The 24,178-nt window shown below is 32.8% G+C and overlaps 2 protein-coding genes across 2 annotated transcripts; both read right to left on the bottom strand.

Annotated features, from left to right (window-relative positions):
- Positions 1–8,448: 8,448 nt before the first annotated feature.
- LOC148563697 (uncharacterized) lies at positions 8,449–11,004 on the bottom strand. Its single transcript, XM_088486908.1, has 7 exons — positions 10,659–11,004; positions 10,278–10,559; positions 9,905–10,199; positions 9,775–9,826; positions 9,387–9,732; positions 9,074–9,199; positions 8,449–8,630 (listed from the first exon to the last, which is right to left on the bottom strand). The coding sequence occupies exons 1-7, from the start codon at positions 11,002–11,004 to the stop codon at positions 8,449–8,451; spliced, it is 1,629 nt and encodes a 542-aa protein (XP_088343034.1).
- Positions 11,005–11,028: 24 nt separating this feature from the next.
- Positions 11,029–12,292, bottom strand: LOC148563696 (uncharacterized). The gene is made up of 2 exons (XM_088486907.1): positions 12,020–12,292; positions 11,029–11,217 (listed from the first exon to the last, which is right to left on the bottom strand). The coding sequence occupies exons 1-2, from the start codon at positions 12,290–12,292 to the stop codon at positions 11,029–11,031; spliced, it is 462 nt and encodes a 153-aa protein (XP_088343033.1).
- Between the last annotated feature and the right edge of the window lie 11,886 nt (positions 12,293–24,178).

Raw genomic sequence — 24,178 nt, 5'->3', positions numbered from 1 at the left:
TAATTACTTTTGATGGTAAATTTTTTTTCTAATAAAATCTAAATGATAAATGGTGTTTTTACTTTGTCAACATAAAAAAATAAAAGAAAGAAAAACTGGTTTTGTATTGTACCTTGGCTTGTAAACATTCTCCCCTTTTTAATTTAAAATCTTCCTACCAAACCAAACATTGGACTCTCAAAGGCTCTTGGTGGTGGTGGTAGGGACTATTATAATTCTTTTGTTGTTATGAAGGACATGAAGCCAAGAGTTGCTTTCTCCACATTCTTTCCCCCAATCACACAAAACAAAATAAACCATCCAAGAAAAAGTGCTTCCAAAATTAATTTATTTATCATCATGAACAGTAATGTGAATCTCTGAATACCTGAAATTCTGATGAAACATGGTAAGGAAGGTAGGGGAAAAAAAGCAGAAGCTATTGTCTTTTATGGAAAAAGAATCAGGTTCCAATGAATGTGCAGGATTTTTTATTTTATTTTTTATTTTTTTTATGTCCTGTGTCTGATGATTTCAGTTCAGTACATTCTTCTTTTACAGGAAAAAAGAATGAAAAAAATTTCCCGTTTATTTACAATAAAGTTTCAAATATGTGAGATACATTATTTACTGTGGATGGAGTCTTAAAAACGAGAACTTTTTTTTTAAATATTGGAGCTTAATTGGTATAACCCACAAAAATGGCCAAAAACTCGTGTTTAACGTCGTTGGGAAAATTTCTGACAGCGCCACAAACAGTCATTTTTTTTTGTCAATTAAAAAAATAATAATTATGCAAAACATCACTGCCGATTTATATATAAACAAATTAAAAAAATTCTTTTAATACAAAATGTCGACGTGGTTTTATTTTTATTTACATAAAAATTATTGTTCACCCAAAAAACGTGGTGCCTTTCAAAAAAATTGACTCAAAATTATAGCAGGGTAAAACATAATAACTCTAAAATATCAATGCATATCACCAAATTATTTATAATATAAAAAAAATAAACCCTTAAAAATATGAATAATTTATGCTAATAAAATGAATAAAAAATAAAATTACGTAGATATCTTAAATAAAAATTGGTTAGTTATATGCTATGCCCTAAATATTTTTATATAAATTGAATTAAGTTTATTCAATTTACTATATATGTATATACTGTTCTAATAGTAAATTGAATCAACTTAATTCGATTTATTATGTGTATTCTATACAAATAATAAATCAATTTAAGTTAATTTGATTTATTATTAATACAGTATATATTTAGTGGTAAATCAAATAAACTTGATTACACATAATAAAAATGGAATAGTGAAATTTTGAGATTGTATTTATAATATTTAATGACATTTTTATCAACTAGGTTACTTATGCTGTTGGTATATAATATCTTTTATTTTATTTAATTATTTTATATATTGTTTGCTTTTCAAAATTATTAGATTTTTTAACAAATTTTAAATCAAACTACACAACAGGTTAGATTTATTATTTAATAAATAATTTATAGCGAATTCTAAACCAATAAACTTTATTGTAGGTTTAACCTGTTAAAATAAAATCTGGTCGGTTATGTGCTATTTCCAATCCTAATCGCTATCCTTGGACTAGTGTTTAAGAGAAAAGCTGCCTAACAATTATCTTTCTCAAAGTTTAATTAAATTGTAATTCTCAGTTACGTATTAATCTTTTTTTAAGAGAGTGTATCCAATTTTTTTTTTTTTAGTGACTGAGTGTATCCAATTTAAAAGTACTAAAAAGTGTTTAAAAGATAGAAAGGGTGAAAATCGAAATTAAATTTAAAATATCATGCGTAAAAACCATAGACATTAGATTTCAGATTCAACTGCATTTTTCTCATAACCTTACTAGCCTTTAATTTGTTGATATATGTAGTACAATAATAACACTTAAGGGTAATAATGTTAAAGAGAAAATAATTTAAAATTATTTTATTTAATTTAATTTTTATAATTTTGTATATATAATATTTAAAATTATATATTCATTGTTGAATTTAAAAAATTAACAATATTTTATAAATGATGACTAAATATTATTGTTGGGATAAAAAATTCAATTAAATGTATGATTAGTTTGTTTAATGTGCAGAAAATTAATTTAATCACACTGATTCAAAGAGCAAAAAAATCGACCCAACAAATTAATGAAGCTCAACATTGATTCAGTTTAAACAAAGCATTTATATCATCATATATTTAATTCAAAGAAAGAATGGATAATCTCTAAGAAAAAAGAAAAGAAAGAATTTGTTCTAACAACAATCACAAATTCAACTAAGTGATCCAAGTCCATTCCTTCTCTAACTTAATGACTAACTAAAAAATTGAAATTCACTCCCATTTAAAATAAACATTACACCACCAAAACCAAATTCTCTCTTCTATCTCTTTTCTCTTTTTTATCATCCACGTGATTTTTCAGAAGCAAAGCAAAATAAAAGGGAGAAATTTTGATTAGGACAAAATCAAAGTACAAAAAGTGGATTACATATTTCAATCAAGGAAGAAAGAAGTCAAAAGAAGTTAGGGTTAAATAAAAATATCATATTCGAAGAAAAAATCACGAAAAGTATTTTCACATTTATGCTTCATTGAAATTAGGTAAAAAAAATCTCCTCCTTGCATACACAGAAGTAGAAAGTTGAAGAAGTTAAAGATGATGGAACTGAACGTTCAAGAATCGAATTTGGAGCCAAAACAAGAATGAAGGATTCAGTTTCAAGAAGTAATTTGAAAAGAGATGAAAGAGAAGATAGAAGATATGAATACATGTATGATTCAGCCACAATCTCTACTCTATCTCTCCTGTGTGACGCTGCTACTATTACTGCTTTTTTTAGGAGAATAAGTTCAATGTGCTAAAGCAAAGTTTTAAGCTTTGGAAGCTTCATTCTTCTATCAAAGGAGTGAATGGCCAAGGATTAAAGTAAGGAGTGAGAGTATAACATTTGGGTTTCCATAACTTATAGAGCTATTACCATTCTTCTCCTTCATAGTTCTTATTGAATATTCTATTTTCTCAGTTTAATTTTTTTTGTTTTTGTTTCAATGGTAAAAGACAATACAGTGAGAAATATATGAAAAAGTCATTAAGTGATGAAAAAAGGCAAAAAGAGTTAGACTTCGAAGAAAAAATTATATGTTTATCTCAAAAATTTTTTGTATAAATTTTTGTTTTGTTGTCATGCTACTGAAGAAATTTCTTTACAAATTGGGTGAGTACTTTACTGTTGAAAGTTAGGGTGAGTTCTTAGTCAAATTTGGTTTGGGTAAAAGTTGTGTTTGTCCTAGATAGAATTGGATAGAATTCTAAGAAAATTGATAAATATAATCTTGTTCAAAGATAGTGAAATTTTCTCATGGTTATGATGGAGACTAAATGTAAACTATATTACACTGAGTAGCTAAACTAAAATATATAGTTGTGTTATTTTTCTTTCTCTTTTCTGCTTTTAGTTTTTCATGTTAGAAGACAAAACAAAATAATCTACAAAATAATCTCTTATTTATTCTTTTCAGATAGACTTTACAACTATTTAAATATTTAAATATTAGCTAGATTTGTTTCTATAAAAACAACTCTTAATAAAATCAATCATATATATATATATGAGAAAATTAACATTTTTCTTTATATTTGTCTCATATTTAAATCAATACTTATTAATCACTACTTTTTATTAAAAATGATGGTCTGATATTTTTCTATGTTATTTTACACATATTTTTAATATTTTTTTAATAAAATTATTAGCTAATAAAAAAATTAAATATTTTATATTAATAAAACAATAATATTATACATTTAAATTTTTTTATTAATTAAATCTAAATAAATTGAACTAATATTAATAAAAATTAATTATAAATAATATTATTTTAAATTTTATTATTTAATTTACTTGAATTTAATTCATAAAAAAATTTGATTGTGTAGTATTATTCTAACAAAGATAATCTAATTTGTCATGTCAGGTTAATCATTGTTAGTTTAATAATAATACCAATGATTCGTATACCATCATTTTTATGATAAAGGGGTCAAACCTAAAGGTTATCAGCTCGAGAAAAACTTTCAAACAAGACTTGTAATGATGTTTATTTACTTTAAAGTTTAAACCACCACTCGAGTATATAAAGACGACAAAAACAATTTTTTTTTTTTAGTTGTTTATTTAGTTACAGTTAAAAAATATGTTCTAAAACATGTGAGTTAATAATAAAAGCGTATATTATGAATAAAATTGAAAACAAGTAAATTATATTAAAAATTTAAAAGAATAATTAAATTATTTAAATAACTAATAGATCAAAAATTAATAATTTTAATTAATATTAAATGCTACTTAATTTTTTAAATTTATATAAAATATTTTTTTTTAAAATTCAATTTTATAATAAGTTTTATTTAAAAAATTCAAAAATAAATAAAAACTGTTAGACTAAAAGTAAAACAACTAACAATAAGAATCGATAGATTAAAATATAGATCTTCAAAAATTAAAAAAATATTAAAAAATTATATAAATTATAAATAAAAATTTAATATATAAAAAATTATTAAATTTGTAAAATAAAAAATATCAAAATAATAATAAAATAGAAGTAAAAATATAATATTATTAATAAATTTATAAAAAATAATAAAAAGATAAAATAGTTTTCCAATAAAATTTTTATTAAAAATTTAAATTTTAAACAAGTTAAAAAATTAGTATCAAACCTAAAATAATAATTTTAAAAATATAGTGATATTTTTTAATAAAAAATATTTTTAATTTATGTCGCGTATCAAAAATCTAATACATGACAATTTATTTAACGAACAATATCAAATACCCTTATTTAACGACGTTTTAAATATTTTTGCCTGACTCTCCTCATTGCTTTAATTTATAGTCATTAACATATAGTATATGAATACTACTATTAGCACTATATTACTATCATGATCTTCGTCGGAAAGAAAAAGAGGAAGATCTGAAATTATTAAATTTTGGACGACAACGTACCCACTTTTGCAACAACCTTTGAATTGCTTCTCTTCATTATGAATTGACTATTGTATCAATTAAACTCTGAAAATCCTTCTAAATACTATTATTGAATTTGAATTAACATTGAAAGGCACCAATACCAAACACAAATTCATGGTGCACCTAAACTCATAAATGGCAATACTCCATCTCCTTCTCAAGATACATGTTTCTTTTATGTTTTAGGTAATTAGATACATTAACTTTTTAAAATTCAAAAAATAAAATAGTAAAATTATTCAATTATCTAATATTATTTAAAGTAAAATTTAGTTTGGAATTCAATAGCATGAATAAATGAAGATTTTTTGTTGGTATCCCTGAAAATTCAGATATGAGACATGTTATTAGGCATAGTCACCATCATTATTTTGGTGAGCTGCCTAGAATCATTGCACATATACAAAGGAAGAAGGGGTAAACGTTTTTTTTGGTAACTGAAATAAATTAAACAAAGAAAAACAAAAGAAACAAAACAAGGAACTGCTTAAATAGAGGGACAGTCCCGTTTAAGACTACTCTTAAACTCCTTCCAAGGTGAAAGAAGCTCCACATGCGAAAGTTGTAACTTCATCGCCATCTTTATCATAGTATCTGCCACCGTGTTTGCATCTCTCATAATCAAACGAAAGTCAACACGCCAATTCCAATGCATGATATCTCTTATTTTGAGCACCAGTGGATCAATAAACCCAAAACCATCTTGAGTAACAAGATTAAATGCTTCCACACAATCCGTCTCACAAATAACATCTCGTTGACCCACATCCCAAGCTAAGAGATATCCTCTCCAAATAGCAAACAATTCTCCTTGAAGAATACTATTACTCTCAATCATTCCCAAACACCCCATTTGCCAGCTCCCATTACAATCTCTAATAACACAAGCAAAACCAATACTATCACCCGAACCAAAATAACTAGCATCACAATTAATCTTAAAAGTACCAATGGATGGGGGATTCCAAACGTTTATTTATTAGATTTTGTTAGATTGGGATGGATGAACTGATTTTGGTAAAAATTCTAGACGCGAGTGATTTTATTGATGAATAGGAGAAAAAAAAAGGAAAAAGTAAAAATGAAAGAAAAGAGAAAAATAGATATAGAACGAACAAGTCTAAAATATATATATAGTTTGTTGGAGTGCTAGATATATTGCTTTTCGTTCATTAAAGTGATTTCGGATATGAGTCATGATATGAAAAAAATATTTATACACCAAAATCAATCATTAAAATCAATTATTATGTATTTATATATTTAAAAATATTATTTATATATTAAAATTAGCCACTATATATATTTATGTATTTTATAGGTATATAATTATGGAAATTAATTTGGTTATGGAGAGAATAATGGCAATAATCTTGAATATGGATGCATGGTGAGTTATCCACCAATGTGGACCTGCGTTGCTCAAAGACCTGCAAAACGCAGGTAATATTTTGTAGGCCATGAAAACAAAAATCTGCAACTCCTGCAAAATGCAGGCTGCGATTGGACTGGGGAACGAAACCAAGTTGCAAAACGTGGCATGTATGCTGAGCAGTGTTGACCAACATAGGACTAAGCAAAACGCAGGTTGCGTTTGTCAGCCCTGCACAACCAAACGGAAGTTGTGTTTTGTAGCGTTCCTAGCTGCATGCGCGCCACGTGTCATGGAGGGTGTTCACAAACGTCTTTAAAAATCAAAACACAGATGGCTAGGGGAGCAAAGTAAAAAAATAAAGTAAGTTACGGTGAGGAAGAGTTGAACTTGAGTGAGGAAGATAGAGTGAAGAGGGTTAAGAGTGAAAAAAAAAAGTGTGGGAGAAGAAGAAGCATACTTTTAACGAGATAGTTGCAGTGGCACTGGCATTAACTGGGTTTCAACATGTTTCGCTAGTAGGCGAAATGAGAGGTCATTCTGCACTGCTGATGAGTGCCTTGGTGGAACACTGGAGGCCGGAGACTCACACATTTCATCTTTCGGTTGGTGAAGTGACGGTGACGCTGGAAGATGTGAGCTATATTCTTGGTCTCCCGATTAATGGGGAGGCCGTTATGGGTAGATCAGACAGCAGTCACCAGTTTTTGGTGGAGAACTGCATTGCGTGTTTTGGTTGAGAGCCTGGTCCGCAAGATCACGTGTTGGGAAAAGTTAATATTCAATGGGTCTGGCGGTGCAGAGACACCGAGCCGTGTGACACTCAGGAGTCTGTTGAGCGGTACGTCAGGGCGCACATTTTCTGCGTGCTCGGAACAGTTGTGTTTCCAGATAAGTCGACCACTTCATTGAACTCGAAGTTTCTACCGCTACTTCGGAATTTTCACCGGATTTCATCATACAGTTGGGGGGCAGCCAGTCTGGCACACCTATACAAATCGTTGTGTCGTGCTTCACGACACAACTGTAAAGAGATGGATGGCCCACTGATACTGCTTTTTGTTTGGGCGTGAGAGCATATGCCGTTCTTGGCACCTATACCCCGCGATCAGCTCGGCGATCTTGGTGTTCCACTTGCGCGACGGTATTATTTTTTATTGTTATTGTTGTTGTTATTATTATTATTATTACTATTATGGTTATTATTATTATTATTATTAATTTGTTATTTTTATTAATATTATTATTATGTTTGTTGTTAGGTGAAGTCATTGGCGCCGACATACAAAATATATACGGAGGCCTATTGCGTATTTTAGGCGAGGACTCGACGACATGGAAATTGACGATGTAAGTTGTAACCATTAATGTCCAATATTTTTATTCAGAAGAATAATTTTTCTAATCGGCCTCTTGGTAACTAATGTGCAGTTTATATGGCGGCCATATATGGGAGTGGGGGTTCCGGATGTCCTCGATGTCCATATGGGTATATGCTCCACCCAGTCACTGCTAGTATCATTCGAGTGCATAGAATGGCACCCAACAGACCGAGTGCGACGACAGTTCGGGATGCAACAGCTTCCACCAGGCCCAGCTTTCGACATTGGTCGTGATCATTACAAGCGGTTGACAGGAGCACAGAACCATGACTGGGGACAGATTTACAGTCAATGGGTTAACATGTGGAGATTTGACCGCTATAACACATTGCAGTTAGGCGAGAAGATTATTGACTTTCATCCTCTCCCAGTGTACTACGAGTGGTACACACAGCAGTATGTGATTCACATGCGACTGTCAGATAGAGTTGCAGGTGAAGAGGGTGGCGTCGATGAACCACAGTAGCAACAGGAAGAACCAGCTGGCCCACAGCAGCAAGTCCCGCCTCATGAGCAGCAGTTTCAGGTATTATTATTAATTACTAGTGTTTTTATTATTAATGTTTACCGTTTTAAACGATAATTAATTATTATTGTTTAGGTTTATCTATTATCATTAATTACTAGTAATTGTAATTAATTGTTAATTAGGTACCGGCATATGAGCACCATTATCAGGTCCTGGCATATGACCCCTAGTACCAAATGTCGGCATATGCCTAGCAGTTTCAGGATCTGGCCTAGCAGTGGCTGGCATATCAGCAGCAGGCACCATATATACCGGAACCACAGCCACCTCAGGCACCTTTGCCCTACATACCACAGCTGGTAATTCCAGTCGAGGGTCAATTTAGTCCGTTGGGTGGATCTGACACCATCAGCTTCTCTGAGGTCCCGAGAGATACAAATTATTTATTTTTGACGCCACGGAAGGGCCTGCTACATCTCAGCAGTCTGGTGGTCGTCGCGCCACTTCAGGTCATGCTAGTGACTTCGACTTTGATCAGTCGACGGGTCATGTAGATCCGCCCGGTCCTTCTGCACCACCACACTCCCAGTTGTTTGATTTGAATGAGTACCCACAACAGGAAGAGGGAGATTTGGGATGCACTTGCAGCACTGGTATGATCTTGGTGGAGTGAGTGCTCCTGTGATGAGTGGTTCAAGTTTGTATGACGCTGGTGGTGCGAGCATGATAGATTTCGGTGGTCCTGACGTTGGCAGTGGGCTGGATGCCGGTGTATCGCAGGGTCATCCGTATAACTTACGGACACAGACTGCGCCTCCGAACAAATACACCCCATCCTTGTATTCAAAGAAGGCGCCGAGGAAGTAGTCTGTTGCATTTGATCTTGTATTCAGTGTTGTATTCAGATTTGTATTCAGTGTCGTATCTTATATTTAGATGATTCTGTTCAATATTATCATTATGACATATTTAGCTTTGTTCTCGTGTAACTCTGTTTGGATCGAAATGTTTGTTCTCTAAAAAATTAAATAACGAGGTTACAAGAAAAAGTAACATATAATTGTGAAGTAGGTCATAACAAAGTTACATTGAAAACCTTAACCACTAATCACCTCCAGTGGAGCTTGGACCTGCGTGCTGAGGATATCGGCTGCGGCTATATCCCTCGCGTCCACATATAGTGCACCGGCGAGGACCACGCATATCCCGCGAATCCATCTCATTCACGTAGCGGGTTGACTTCGGTCTTCCTTTTGTCGTGCACCTCAATGTCCAGTTGGCGATCACCTTCTCTCCTTCATATCTATCCCAGGTAGATGGGTCACCCATTGGAACAAACTCGCCTCTATACATCTTGCAAATTTTAGACATATTGTACACATCGTGCACGTACACTTGCCAATCAAGGCGCTGGTTGGTGCAACATGCAAGCACGTGGCAACATGGAAGTCGCTCGACCTGGAAATGGCCGCAGTTGCAGTGTCATTGCGCAAGGTTAACAGTGTAAATGGTAGCATCTTGCATTTTGCGAACCTCAAACATCTCATTGTGCCTGTCAAACCGATTGACCACAATGTTTCCTGCACGTCAGAAGCTTTCTTCAACTCTCTTCGTTGCAAATTCTGAATACGTGAATCCGTTGCGGAGACGCTCATGAGCCTTGGTACTCTTCCGAGTGAACAACTCATTCAGCCGGTAGAAAGTTGACCAGACAAGGGCAGTCACATGAAGGTTGCGTGCACCCTTCAGGACAGAATTTATGCACTCTACCAAGTTTGTCGTCATATGTCCCCAACGATGACCACCATCGAATGCCAACACCCATCTCTCAACACCGATCTCATCGCACCATTGAGTATATGCCTCACCCCGCTCTTTAAGCCTTTGGTAGTTTTTGTTGTACTCTTGCTCCATCCTAGAATAGCCTGTTGAACAAACCATTTAATCATAAGCAGATGCCACAAGTTTACTATGAATAGAACCATAACAGCGAGTTGAAATACCTGTGTTCACCACGAGTTTATGCAAATATGTAGCCTTAAACCTCCTTAAGAAGTTGGACCCGATGTGCCTGATGCAGTACATGTGCCACGCCCTTGGTGGTGACCATGCACCGTTACTGCGAGCTATTGCAACGTCGATGGAGGTATGGCGGTCAGAAATAATACCCACACCATCAATGGTAACCACATATCTTCGCAAATTGGTTAGGAAAAACTCCCATGCGTCTACTGTCTCACCCTCGACAATCGCAAATGCAATAGGTACAATGTTTTTATTCTCATCTTATGCAACCGCTACCAGAAGTGCACCTTTATATTTTTCGTACAGGTGCGTGCCATCAACCTACACAAGTGGCTTGCAGTGTCTGAATGCTACAATACATGGATAGAAGCTCCAAAAAACACGGTGCAGAACTTTTACACCTTGAACCTCCTCACTCTCACAGTAAACGGAGAGTGTTTTAATTTGAACACGAGACCTTGGCATATTCAATGTCATTGCTTTCAACCATACTGGCAGAGTCTGGTAAGAAACTTTCCAATCACCGAAAACTTTTGCGACAGCTTTCTGCTTTGCCAACCAAGCCTTGCGGTAACTCACAGTGTAGTTGAACTTGTCTTGAACTTCTGCAATAACAAACTTCACCTTTTTTGAGGGGTCTGCTTCGACCAACGGCCTAATGGCATATGCAATTGTGTCGGATAAGCCAGTCGCACCCTCCACCATACCCCTTGCATTCGCATAGAATGTCTACGGCTCAGACTCATACACAGTGTAATCAACTCCTCTAGAGATGGTGTAGCTTTTGATTGCAGATATCACCGACTCTCTCGAACCAAATTCCATTCCGACACTAAACTCGCCATCTTCCGCCACAACGTTGCCTTCACCTACGACATGCGCACCACCATCAGTCAGACAAGGCAAATAAAATAAGCACTATAGGAAACTTGAGTTAATAATCATAACATACCCGTATTCACATACTCAGAGAATTTCGGGGCATGCATGGCTTCAAGTAGGGGTGTGCATGGCCCGGCCCGGCCCGAAGACCCGGCCTGGTCCCAAACACTTTAGGGGCTAATTTAGTGTGATTTCATCGGGTCTAGGGCCGGGTATGGGTCTCAAAAATAGAGCCGGTCATAATTTCGGGTCGGGTCCGGGCCATAGCTCGGGTCACCCGAAATCGGCCCGATGGCCCGGTCATCATATATAATTAATATTTTGTGTTATTAGTGATGGATGATGACTATTATTATGTGAAATTTAAGTGTTGTAAACCTTAATATTTTGTGTTATTAGTCATTATATATAAGACTATAAGTTAATATTTTATGTTTAAAATGCATAAGACTTTAGACTAATGCATAATCTTGTGTTATTTGTATTGATTTAAATATTTGGTGTTATTAGACAATATTAGTATTGATTATGGTTATGCTTTAATTTTAGAGAAGAGTTGGTTCTTAGTATATATTTCTAAGTGAATTTTACCATGTCAAATAATGATTGGAGTCTTGGAAATTTGGATATTTTTACATGCTAACTTACAAGAAGGTATCAAGGTAATATAATGTTAACGGCCCGATTTTCACCCGGTTTTTACCCGGTATAATCGTGGCCCGAAAGTGTATAGGTTTCATCGGGTCTAGGGTCGGGTTCGGGTCTTAAAAATAGGCCCGGTATATATTTCGGGTCGGGTCTGGGTCACACCAAACCCGGTTTCACCCGGCCCATGCACACCCCTAGCTTCAAGATCTAGAGTCTGCATAAAAGACGGAACACCAAACGGGTGTTGGCTTACAATCGCATTTGCTTCATTTTGCACCGCCGGATTGCCTGCCAAGTCTCCGTCATCGTTTTCGTCATCGACTTCATAGTTAGCTTCGAATTCCTCTTCGCTGTCATTATTATCTTCTTCCCAATCTATATCCCCGAGCTCATCAACATTGACCTTGTCGCCAACTGTACCCATCCCCGACTGCTGTTCAAACTCAACGTACAGCTCTATCATCGGCACATGAGATCGGATTTGTTGATAAATATACAACATTTGCTGCATATTGGCATCGTCAGTGATGGGCATTATTTGAAACTGTATTAGCCCACCAAATACTTGCATAGGACTTCTGTATAAAAGATTGTTCACCCTTTTCAAAATGTTGCTTTGAATGTTATTACAAAGACCATTTTGCAACTCAACAAAACTCATGGTACATGGAATAGTAAATGACAACGGACATTCACAAACAAAAGTCACTCCTTCATGTGTATTTGGTATAACCTCACCGTTATAATATACTCGCAAATTTGCAACACCTTCCATAACTTCAGCCTCAATTAACTCTATTTTTTTGACATAGTTATCTGTCAAAAAGTACACCACTAAGGACTTTATGCAAGAAATAGTAAGAGGAGAAGTGAAGATGAAGATGAATGAAACTGGACTTCGTATTTATAGGCAAACCTGTGGATTTAAATATTATTCTGTGTACAAAATGCAACCTGCGTTTTGGGGCTTCCAAGAAAAAGTTTTTGACACTAACAAAACGCAACCTGCATTTTGTGGGCTTCAAAAAAAGTTGAATTTTTTGACTTAAAAAAACACAATCTGCATTTAGCCTAAAAAAAAATAAAAAAAATGGAAATACCAAAAAGTAACCTACGTTTAGTGTGTTTCAAAATTTAAAAAAAAATATAAAAAGTACAAAACCCATCTTGCGTTTTATATCTGACCCATAGCAGTGCAATTTTTTTTATTCCCTCCATTTTATGGTGTTACACGTTAACACTTTCCATAATAAAAAAAAACAGCGATATAATTAAATACAATATAAGAAAATTTAGGAGGTAAACACTTTTATTAAAATTTAGCCAGCACTTAATCATCAAAAGAAAAGTGAGTAATCTAAATATAATCTCACACCATTAAAAACATTAATAATGACTAACTAATAACTACAAATAACAAAATTTACTAGCTCCTAACACTCCTCTTTATGGATTAGCTACCCAACTTATCTTTCACGCGCCAAAATAAAACAACACAATTCTATCATCTGCATAAAATCGTTCCAGAACTAATAAAAAAACTAGGTCATCATTGTTTCTCTCTGATCGATCACATCTCTCATCTCCTCTACGGTTCCACCGTCATTGCCATTTTTGTGAGACTCAGAAAATCTGGTGCCACTACGGAGGACAATGATGGGGTTGAAAGGAGAGCGGTTGCCGTGACAGATACAGCAGAGGGGTGTGGCGGTTGATAGTATAGTTATTGTTGTTGACGATGTTGCTGTTTTGGTTAGAGGAGGAGTGGGGGTGCTGGCCGATCATGTATCAACAGTAAATTTGATCACCTAAATTTCTATTTTAATATTTGAAATTCGTATAATTATCTATTTTGATTTTGTTCATAAAATCATATTTATAAAAAACAATAATTTTTAATTTTTCATTGCACTAACGTGCTTTAGCCACTATCCTTAATATTTATTTTTCTTTTACTAACTTTATCCTTTATACATGTTATTACATTATTTATAAAATTCTTATTATTTCTCTTTATATGAATTATTTTTTTATTATTTATTATTTATATTTTTTATTAATATTTTTATTTGACATTATATATTTTTATAGTTATAATTTTTGTGTATTATATTTATTATTATCTTTTTATAATAGAATTTATTGATTCCATTAGGTAAAATAAATTAAACAAAAAAATTAACCATAAATAATAATAATAGTTAAAAATTATAACGTACTAAAAAAGAGTACTAAGAGTATTAAAAATATACTATATAAAAAATATATAAAAAAATTAAACATGCATAAAAAATAATATTATAATTTAATGTCATGTCCTTTTAAGTAATTATCTATCTAAAAGTGATTTTAACTAATATTATCTAAACAATATTTATTTTATCAAAATCAATTTTGGTAAAGAGTTGTCAAATATAAATTATGTTAACACAAACTTACTTCTACCCAAAATCAATTCTATAAAATCACTTTTATTCAAACTCCAGTTTGACAAACCACAATCCAAATACACACCTAGTTAAATAGTATACTAGTAACTAAAACAGATTAATGACCGTAGTCTGATTTTCAAAACCTTGGTTTTTACTCCATGTAGTGATAATATGATATGAAAATATAATCGAGATGCATGAAGTGGATGGGACGGTTGAGTTAACCATGCAATATTTGCATGCATAGGGAAAAGACCTCTTGCCAGGAATCTTGCTGGTAGAGAACAGCTAGGCCCTATTATATATCTATCTTTAGGTAACTACCTACTGCCCTAAGCTCCGTAGCATATTGCTAAATGCTAATTACAGGAATAAATCGTCAATTTTGTCGCCTAATTATTCTGGTGCCTCACATAATCACATGACATACTTCCTCAAGCTACGTGTGCTTTGTCGATTCACACTAACTCTTTCTGCCTATAATTTACATCCATTATTGTTCACCATGATTAACCAATCAGAACGTTTTTGTCAAATATGGCTTTGTTAATTAATGAGCATATTTTTTCTGGAGAATAAAATTTCATATTAATATTTTATGGAGAATTTTAAAGTGTAAAATTATACATAGAGAGAATAAATATTGTCAGGTAATAACTCATATTTTATTCAAAATGTCTTTATTATATAGTTTAAAGTTTTGAATATTTGCTGATGGATGTTCAAACCAAATAAGTTTTTTTTCCCTTTATAAAACACATGATTTGGATTTTGATTTTGTAAATTTTTCTTTTGGTCTTGGTCCAATAAAATTTAAAAAGTTTTAGTTTTAAATTTCTGTTGTTAATTTTTTATCAATATAAAATATTATTTTTTTGGTTTTGTTCCTGTAAATTTTTTAAATTTTGGTATCGTAAAATCTAAAACATTTTGATTTTAATCCCAACCGGTAGTTTTTGTTTCATTAAGTATTAATGTGCGAAACAAGTTAAATAGTTTTTAAATTTAATAGACCAAAACAAAAACAAATTATGAAAGCAAAACCAAAAAACATATACTTAATAAACACCAAAAATTTATTTAAGCCTAAACTTTATTAGTCTTCTAATAAACTTTGTTTGAACTTGCATCTAAAAACATGCATGCATGTGTATCAGTCCATGTACAAAATATTCTTTTATATATATTATAAAGAAACAATAAAATTAAAAAAGGAGAAGACACATAAAATTTTGGGTGGTCATTGATACTATTGGAAGATGGAGGACACATTATTGACACCTAAATAATTTCTTTTGTTTTGGTATGAAGTTTCCGTACATTATTAATAGTGAGAGTGGTTGTGGTCCAATCTAAGAGTGGGTGTTAATTATACACTATTACGTGCAATAATAGTGTCCGTCAAAATTCTCGTGACGAAGATTAAGTAAGCGGATATCAGTAACTCTAGACAAATAAACTGTCACTACTATAGTAGTATAGTACTATATATATATATATATATATATATATATATATATATGTTCATGTCATGTCCACTACTCTAATTATTTGAAAATAATTATCCAATTCTGAATTTATTTTTATTTTTTTTTTGAAGAAAGCATTGCTAATGGGTTTGCAATTTGAATGCATGATATTAGGAATCTGCACACATTCTGTGTCCATGTGCAAAGAACGGACACATCTACTGAATTCCAGTGGGTAACCTACCTTCACTGTTCTTGGTTATTATTAGTTTAAATATTTAATAAATAACAAATAAATTATTTTAAATGTTAAAAAAATAATAATTAATAATTAAATTAAATTTACATCAATATACCAATTAATAAAAATATTTTAAGTTTTCAATAACTTTTATTTATATTATATATTTTTTATTCCTCAATTATATATGTATATATCAAGTGACATTATTTTAAAATTAAACAGGAGAAATTCACTAAGTTCATATAACTTTAAAATTAGTTCATAATATATATATCACTACTAGAAAATTAGTTATTACAGACGGATATTTCCAACGGATTTTATCCCACTGAAATACAGACGGAATTTGAGAGGGATTTTTTTGTCGGAAAACAAACAAAATAGATTAGCATAAATTACAGACGGAAAAGAAAATCCGTCTATAATTCCGTCGAAAAAATTAATTTTTTTTCCGTGGAATGGTTACAGACGGATTTTTCGTCTGTAATTAGGTAGATAAAATACGCGTTTTATTAAATTATTACAGACGGAAAATCCGTCTGTAATTTAAAATTTTCTGTCTGAAAATTTTAATTTAGACCTAACCTATACCCTCTTCTCTCTTCCGCCGTGGCCGTTGCCGCTGCCGCCGCTGCTTGCATCGCACAATCTCTCTGTCATCCCTTGCGTCCTACGAGATCTCCCCGCCGCCGCTCTCGTCGCAGAGCTCTCTCTGCCGACGCTCTCATCGCATCTGCTCCCTCTGGCACCTCTTCCATCTAATCTCAACTCGCTCTCTCAGTTCTTCTTGTAACCATCTCAAATTTCAGGTATATAAATCCTGATTTTGTGATTCTGTTCTTTGTGATAAACCTTAGGGCTCAATTTTTCTGTGCCAGTTTTAGGTTTATCATACTCTACTTTTGTGCTTCGTTTGAATCTGCGGATTTACTCTGATTTTGATGAATTTTTTCTGCAATCGAAGCTTTCGTTTGAATCATTTGCTTGGACGAATGTTGAATCTGTTCTGTTCTGCTTTGTTCAAGTAATTTGTAATTCAATTTGAGCTATTTGTTTGATAATTATTTACAACTTTCATTGTTTGATAATCATTTACTTGTTATTCAGTGTTACAGCTCAAGATCTTGTTGACACTATGCTTCTAAATTTGCTTCTAAATTTTTGATATCTTCACTCTTAACGATGGATCTGTAACGCCTCTACTCAAGGTTAGGGTTTCATGTCTCTAATTATATGCTAATTATGAGATTATGTTGATAGTAATTGAGATTGTGAATGTTGCAGAGCATGACAGTGCATAATATGTATGTTGGAGAGGGTTCAGACTTCAAATATAATATATAAAAGGGTGGCTGAGCAGTGGGGTTCTCTTGGTGACTTGACTACGTCTGTTACATTGATTCAATTCGATTGATACAGAAGGAATACTCAGGATCTGCTAGAACTGGCGATGGATCTGTTAGACGAGATCAAGTTGGTGGGGTCAAAATACTCATGTTAATATTTCTTTACTTGATAGTTTCTAATTCTCTGAGTCTGAAACATAAAGTACTAAATTTTCAGAAATAGATTTAGCTTGTTAGAATGACGGCTGAAGAATGCACCAAAAAGCAGATCATTGACATCTAATCCACTAGCATCAAACATATTTAAGCATCAAGTTTAACCAGTTATTTTTCCACTTAACACCATCTTTGTATGTATTTTGTGTCTTCTGAATAGACTAGCATTGCATGATGTGTGATATCCCATAGTTTTATGTCTTCTGAACCAACCAACCTTGTGACCCGCAGCATCAACTATGGCGAGTCCCTTGGCTGTGAATGCCCTTATGGTAGCATATCACTGCCACGAATAACATAGTTGCATTGGCTGTGACGAGCCACAAGAAGTGATCAGCCACGACCCACAAGATGGCTTCTAACTTTTATTGCAATTGTTTCTAACTTTTCCACAGGCTTCAATTATTATATGTATAAATGTTTCTATGATCATAATGATGCTTATTTTAATCTTGATTCTATTTGGTTGATTTTAGATTTCTGCAAGGACCTGAAACTGATCGAGCTACAATGAAAAAAAATTAGAGAGGCCATTGACAACCAAATAGAAATTACTGTGCAACTCATTAATTATCAAAGAGTGGTAACAATTAATATAAGCTTCTTTAATTAACATTTATTCTTTCTATATCCTTTGATTACTCTGCAGTCTGCACTCTACAGAGAAAAATAACAAATTTAACAATTTAAATCTTATTATTCTACTTGCTACTGAAGATTCTTATCTTCTACTCAATAATTCAGGTAAGAAGTTTTGGAATTTGTTTCATTTGCAACCTATGCGAGATCAGAAGGTAAGGTACAACACGCACGCGCGCGCACACACACATATAAATAATCATACTAAATTTAATTAACCAGTTTTAAGATTGTGTTTTTATTAACAGGGAGAAGTACAGTATTTTATTGGTGTTCAACTTGATGGTAGCCAACAATTGGAGCCTCTTCACAACTGCATTGCAGATGATACTGCCAAAGAGGGACAATTATTGGTTTGTTTAATTTCTAATCATTAACTAATTCTTGCAATTCTCTTTATTTTACATTGGATAATTGTTGGTATGTATCTGTGTTAATCAGGTAAAACAAACTGCTAAAAATGTTGATGATGCTGTTAGAGAACTTCTAGATGCTAATATAATTTGTTATTCTATAATTTGCTTTATTTAAGTGTTAATTTGTGTTTCTCTGCCTCCCTTATCAGCTTATACATTGGCATATATAATGCCCTTGTTTATCAGCTTATACCAATTTCAGGGAAGTTGAAAGGCTTTCCAAAATCCTTTTTATATATACAAAAAAGGTGTTTATTGCAATTGTTTCCTTGGTTGCAAACTAATAGTGCTATATGATCAATGAATAAACAAATGATTTGATTATACATACAGTGATAACTACGCAGAATTCACTTTTTAGGGACAGCTTTCTGATGAATGGTTATGTTCTAAATACTTTCTAAATACGCAGAATCCACTTTTTATTGGAATTGTTAGAGCCAGAGTTTGTACAGTGCATCATGTGATTGATTCAACTTTGGTCCCTTGATAGAAATTCTGGGATTGGAACTGGCAGGAATTAGCCCTGTATGATATGGCAGAAATGATCAATTACATATATTCAGTAACAAATTCAAAGCTATTCATAGTTGGGCATTCACAGGTAGTTATGATTCTGGACATCATCCTTTTCACTTGCTATTTGGTGGTTGTTGTAGTATGCATTTTATTCATTTCTCTTATTTCCGGGGAACAATTATATCTGTTTGGGAATACATATTTACCTTTTGATTTTCTTTTTTATTACACAGTAAAAAAATGGTTGGTATGGTTAACTGTGGATCTGTTGTGCTGTAGCGTGTTCATCATCCTTGCAATTTGTTTTTTTTTTAGTTTTATTTGCTCCTTCATTCATTATTCAGATAATTTCTTTTCCTTATTTAACTCTGTTTATTCAGCTTTTCATTTTTCGCTGTTTGAATCTACTTGCTTTATGGATTGAGATATATAAATTAACTCTTTTTTTTTTATGTTGCTTGTTGTAGAGTTTTCTTCTGCTGCAGTAGATTCCATTCATTCAGATGAAGATCAGGTAACATTTTTTTAAAAAAATTCAACTTGCTTTTGGTATTAATGTGCTTTCTTTGTCAGACATTACATCCCTGGTGCTTTTGTGTGTTCCATTTTCTTAGCTTAAGATAGAAGAGATTGTGACTGAAATGGGTGGTCTTCTACATGCTAAAGCATCACTGGATTTGAACTTTGTCATTGTGAAAAATATTTTGGCTGCAAAATACAAGATTTTTTTAGTATCTAAAACTTTTTCAGGCTTTGGGCCTTGCTTATCAGCAATTGGGAAGGTATACTGCAGCCATAAAGGTACCTTCTGTTTGGGTTCCTCTTAAATCTTCTGGATGATTAATTCCTCAACCACCAACTTACTTTTGAATTCTCCATCAGTCTTATGGCCGTGCCATCGAGTTGGATGATAAGATGGTCTTTGCTTTGGTTGAAAGCGAAAATATCTCGTTGACACTTGGTTCATTTAGGAAGGTACTCTTCGATAATAATGAATTCTATTTTTTTGCAAATCCTTTCATGAATTTCTGGAAGCTGTTCAACCACATCCAATGGTTTATATTCTATAACTATCTGTGAAATTGTCTTCGGGTTTTTCTACATGAAAGGGAGTTGAACAATTTTGACAAGCTTTGGAGATTTCATCACAATGTGTGCCAGCACAATATGGGCTTGCTTTGGGGCTTCTTTGTTTAGCAAAAGATTGCATGAACCTGGGAGCATTTAAGTGGGGCGCTTCTTTATTAGAGGTTTGTTTTATAGAAATTGTTTGGATGCTGTGGCATTCGTTTTTAAGTTCAAATAAAATCTTCAATTTCAACAACTTTTAGTAACCGTTGAAGTGACTGCAGGAAGCATCTGAGGTTGCAAGAGCAAGTGCTTATTCTGTTAGGAATGTCTCATGTAGGAAAACGCTGCCTTGATTTTCTTGAATAGATAATCAGAGCTTAATTCCTTGCCATCTGTGTGTTTCAGGTAGGAAAGGATGAATTCGGGTATATGTTATGTGATATTTTAAAGCAGAACTTTGTTGATACATCTAGCGTGCGGGTTTGACTCTGAAGCTAGAACTGCATTAGCTTTTGTCACGCTTAGTCGATGGCGAGCGCGAGTTCTTGTTTTTCCGGAAATCTTTTAGAGGAGAAATTCTACAACTCTATCACGGTACCAAAATACATGAAAACAAAATTACAACACTGCAGTATTTTTTCCTCTAATTGAATTAGAGCAATAATGAATAATTACTTTTCAAAAATAATTATTTCAGGCCACTGTGTATGCCTCAAACAAATCATCAAGTTGCTTCTTGACCAATGCCAACACTACCACCGATGCAACTGTCTCATTTAGAGGAAGAACCTATGCAGTTCCAGCATGATCTGTTTAGCTTGGCTTGGCTTGGCATGGCAAATATACACGCCAAGAGATTTTTTATTCCATAAGATTTGACTACATACTCTTTTAATTAAATATTTGTTTGTTATGAATTATAGTTGATGTATCAACACACTTTGATGTATAGTTGTTACTTAATATTATAGTTAATGTATTAATACACTTTGTTTATGTTTTAAATTATATTAATTTGCTTGTTTATAGTACTATTCTTTTAGTTTGATAATACGATGAATTTGTTTATTTTTTGAAATATTATAAATATTCGAATACAAAATAGATAAAAAATTGTATTTATTAAATTTATATTTATTTTGTATGAAAATAGGTTTATTTTTGTAATAGAAAAATTAAAAAATATATATTTTACCTTACCGACGGATTTACAGACGGATTTTCTGTCTTTAATCAGAGTGCAGATGATTTTCTAAAGTTCAAATTACAGACGGAAAATCCGTCTGAAAATCCGTCTGTAATTACAGACGAAAAATCCATCTGAAAATTCGTCTGTAATTACAGACGAAAAATCCGTCGGAATGTTCGTCGCCTTCGAAAAAATGGATGCAGAATTTACAGAAGAAAAATCCGTCGGTAATTAGTAAAAATCCGTCTGTAATTTTTCGACGGAAAAAAAATCCATCGGTAAATAATTTCCGATGGGATTTTTACAGAGGGACAAAATCCATCGGTAATTTCGTCGGTAACCAAAAATCCGTCTGTAATAAAGACTAAATCCGTCTGTAAATCTGTCTGTATTAATCAATTTTCTAGTTGTGTATATAGTCATTAAATTAAAATTCATAGTGTATACATTATTATGTTAAAATTAATTCATTTTTATTATATAACTGTTTAATATATATGTATTATGTTTCCTTCATTGCATTGATTAAATTAAAAAAAATTAACATAAAAGTGTATTTAATTAAAGATGTGTATTTTAGTAATTTTTATGTCTCTCACATCAGCTCAAACAATGAGTTTCGGTCTTCTATATAACTATAATTTTTGTTGTGATAAGGATGTATGAAGTGAATGTCCATTAATATTTGGGTGGCTAATTATTTATATTTGAAACTTCAACTTTTGTACGTTGATGATTGAATTTTTGCCGGTATAGAAATTATTAAGTAATCAATCGTAGCATAGTCTAAACCGACTCAAAATCTATCACCAAACAAATCAAATCAATAACTGAGAGTATTAATCTCCCGAGTCGTTCTTCCCTAGGAATGCTACAAGGATGCAGGTTATTGGTTAAATGGTTTTTTTTATGGTTTCAAGAATGTGGCATAAAAGTGCTAACAAAGGTGAACAACAATCAATTAATCTTGAAGGCCTTGGCCAAGGTTGGACATTGGAAGTTCTATCACTATAGTTTCCTTCAATGATGATAACAATTAAGTCTTGCTCCACTTAGTCAACCTCTAATTATAGAGGAAATTCAAGTGAGAATGACTAGCTTGAGTCACAAGTCCTAGCTTCACCCTAAGGGATTCTAGCTTTAGTGCACTCCAAACCAATGGCAATTCTTAATCCTCAATCAACAATTGACATCCATTATTCAAGTGTCTCCAATGAATCAACCACTAGGCCAAGTGAGAGAATGCTACTCCATATCTAAAGTTGGTATTTTCTCAAATATTTGGAAGGCAAGAATGAAAGACATAGTAGAATGGAGAAGAGACTTAGAATCAAAGTATTTCAATACAAGAAATTAACAACAATAAGAACAATGAACAACAATGAAAATGAGATCTCCAATGCATTAATAGAATCCAAAACAACAAAATCAAATCTAAGATCTATGGGAGTTGAACAATTACAAACACTAGTTGAGATTAGAGAAGAGGATCTATAACATGAACAAAGTAAATTGAGAGTTGCAATGGATCTCACCAAAGAATGGTTGAAAATGGAGAAGAAATGAAGATGAACCCTAGAGAGAGGTTAGAGTCTCTCTCTCTAACAATGTAACTAACTAAAAAAATCTAAAAAGTGTAAAATGAGACTATGGATGTGAATGTGTGTTAATCTTCTTCAATCCTTGGTTCTTATATGCAGTTTGGCGTCAAAGTTGGTTGCTGAAACCCTCCAAAATCGCCAGGCACGTGTTGCAATAACAGAATCACGTTCAGACTACGACGCGTGCGCGCACGGTACGCGTGCGCGCCCCTGGCTGATTCCGCAATGTGCGCGCGAGCGCCTTGTGTGCGTGCGCGTGCTTGGCCGAGATCAATTCTTTGGCTTTTGTGCTTCTCTCCACTTGCATGCTTCCTTCCTTGCTCCTTTGATCCATGCCTAGCCTATTTCAACCTGAGATTACTAGCAAACACATCAAGGCATCTTATGGAATCAAGGATGAATTAAAATTATCAAATTAAAGGTTTAAAAAGCATGTTTTTACACTTAAGCACAAATACGGGAGAGATTACAAAACTATGCTAATTCATAGGCTAAATGCGAAAAAAGGTCATCAAAATACTTTAAATTCAATACAAGATAAACCCTAAAAATGGGGTTTATCATACGTCTATAAATAGAGAATCTAATATGAAGAATAATATACACAGCAAAAACAATTTTCTTTCTTTCTTTATGTTTCAACTATTTTAAATATTCTTCTCTCACTCTTCATATATTAGTAAATATATTAATTATCTCTATTATATTGAGATAGTAATTGTGGTGGATATTACTACTAGAGTTATCTAATTATATTTCTTTATTTTATATTTATTACCTCTTTCTTATTTATTTATTTATTTATTTTACAACACGTTATCAGCACGAGATTCTGATCAAATTTTAGGAAGACTCAAGTAACAAGTTTTCATTACGTCGAAGCTCTCTCATCTTAAATTTAGTGCTCTTAATATATTTGAAAATAACTATTTCTCATGAATACTAGATGTTGAAATCCATCTTGATTCAATGGTTTACCAAATCTTATATACCAGCGGAAAATACCCCAATTCGAATTGATGTTCCAGTTGGACAAGTGGCTACTGAAACAAATTCACGCCAGAAGCATGGTAAATAGGTTGGTTCCAAAGACAAAAATCCTCGAAAAAGAAAAGAGGTAAATACTATTACTGTTGAAAAAGACATAACAAAGATACCTGTAGTTGTCCAAAATTTTGATATAGTTTTGATGCCAGAAGATGTTCAG

Source organism: Arachis ipaensis, chromosome B5, assembly GCF_059453495.1.
Source record: "Arachis ipaensis isolate K30076 ecotype BB chromosome B5, ASM5945349v1, whole genome shotgun sequence".
In the NCBI taxonomy this organism is placed as follows: domain Eukaryota; kingdom Viridiplantae; phylum Streptophyta; class Magnoliopsida; order Fabales; family Fabaceae; genus Arachis; species Arachis ipaensis.
Note: the sequence above shows the minus strand (reverse complement) of the source record. Positions and strands in the feature narration are given on the sequence as shown.

What these genes read in the sequence shown, in the direction of transcription:
- LOC148563697 (XM_088486908.1), bottom strand. Translation starts at nt 11,004, where the DNA reads ATGGTGGAGGGTGCGACTGGCTTATCCGACACAATTGCATATGCCATT. An exon ending in TAAACTCGTGGTGAACACAG is followed by an intron (nt 10,200 to 10,277) that starts GTATTTCAACTC and finishes TTTGTTCAACAG; the next exon opens with GCTATTCTAGGATGGAGCAA. An exon ending in CGGAGGCGCAGTCTGTGTCC is followed by an intron (nt 8,631 to 9,073) that starts GTAAGTTATACG and finishes TGGAATTACCAG; the next exon opens with CTGTGGTATGTAGGGCAAAG.
- LOC148563696 (XM_088486907.1), bottom strand. Translation starts at nt 12,292, where the DNA reads ATGATAGAGCTGTACGTTGAGTTTGAACAGCAGTCGGGGATGGGTACA. An exon ending in TAGATCTTGAAGCTAGGGGT is followed by an intron (nt 11,218 to 12,019) that starts GTGCATGGGCCG and finishes AGTTTCCTATAG; the next exon opens with TGCTTATTTTATTTGCCTTG.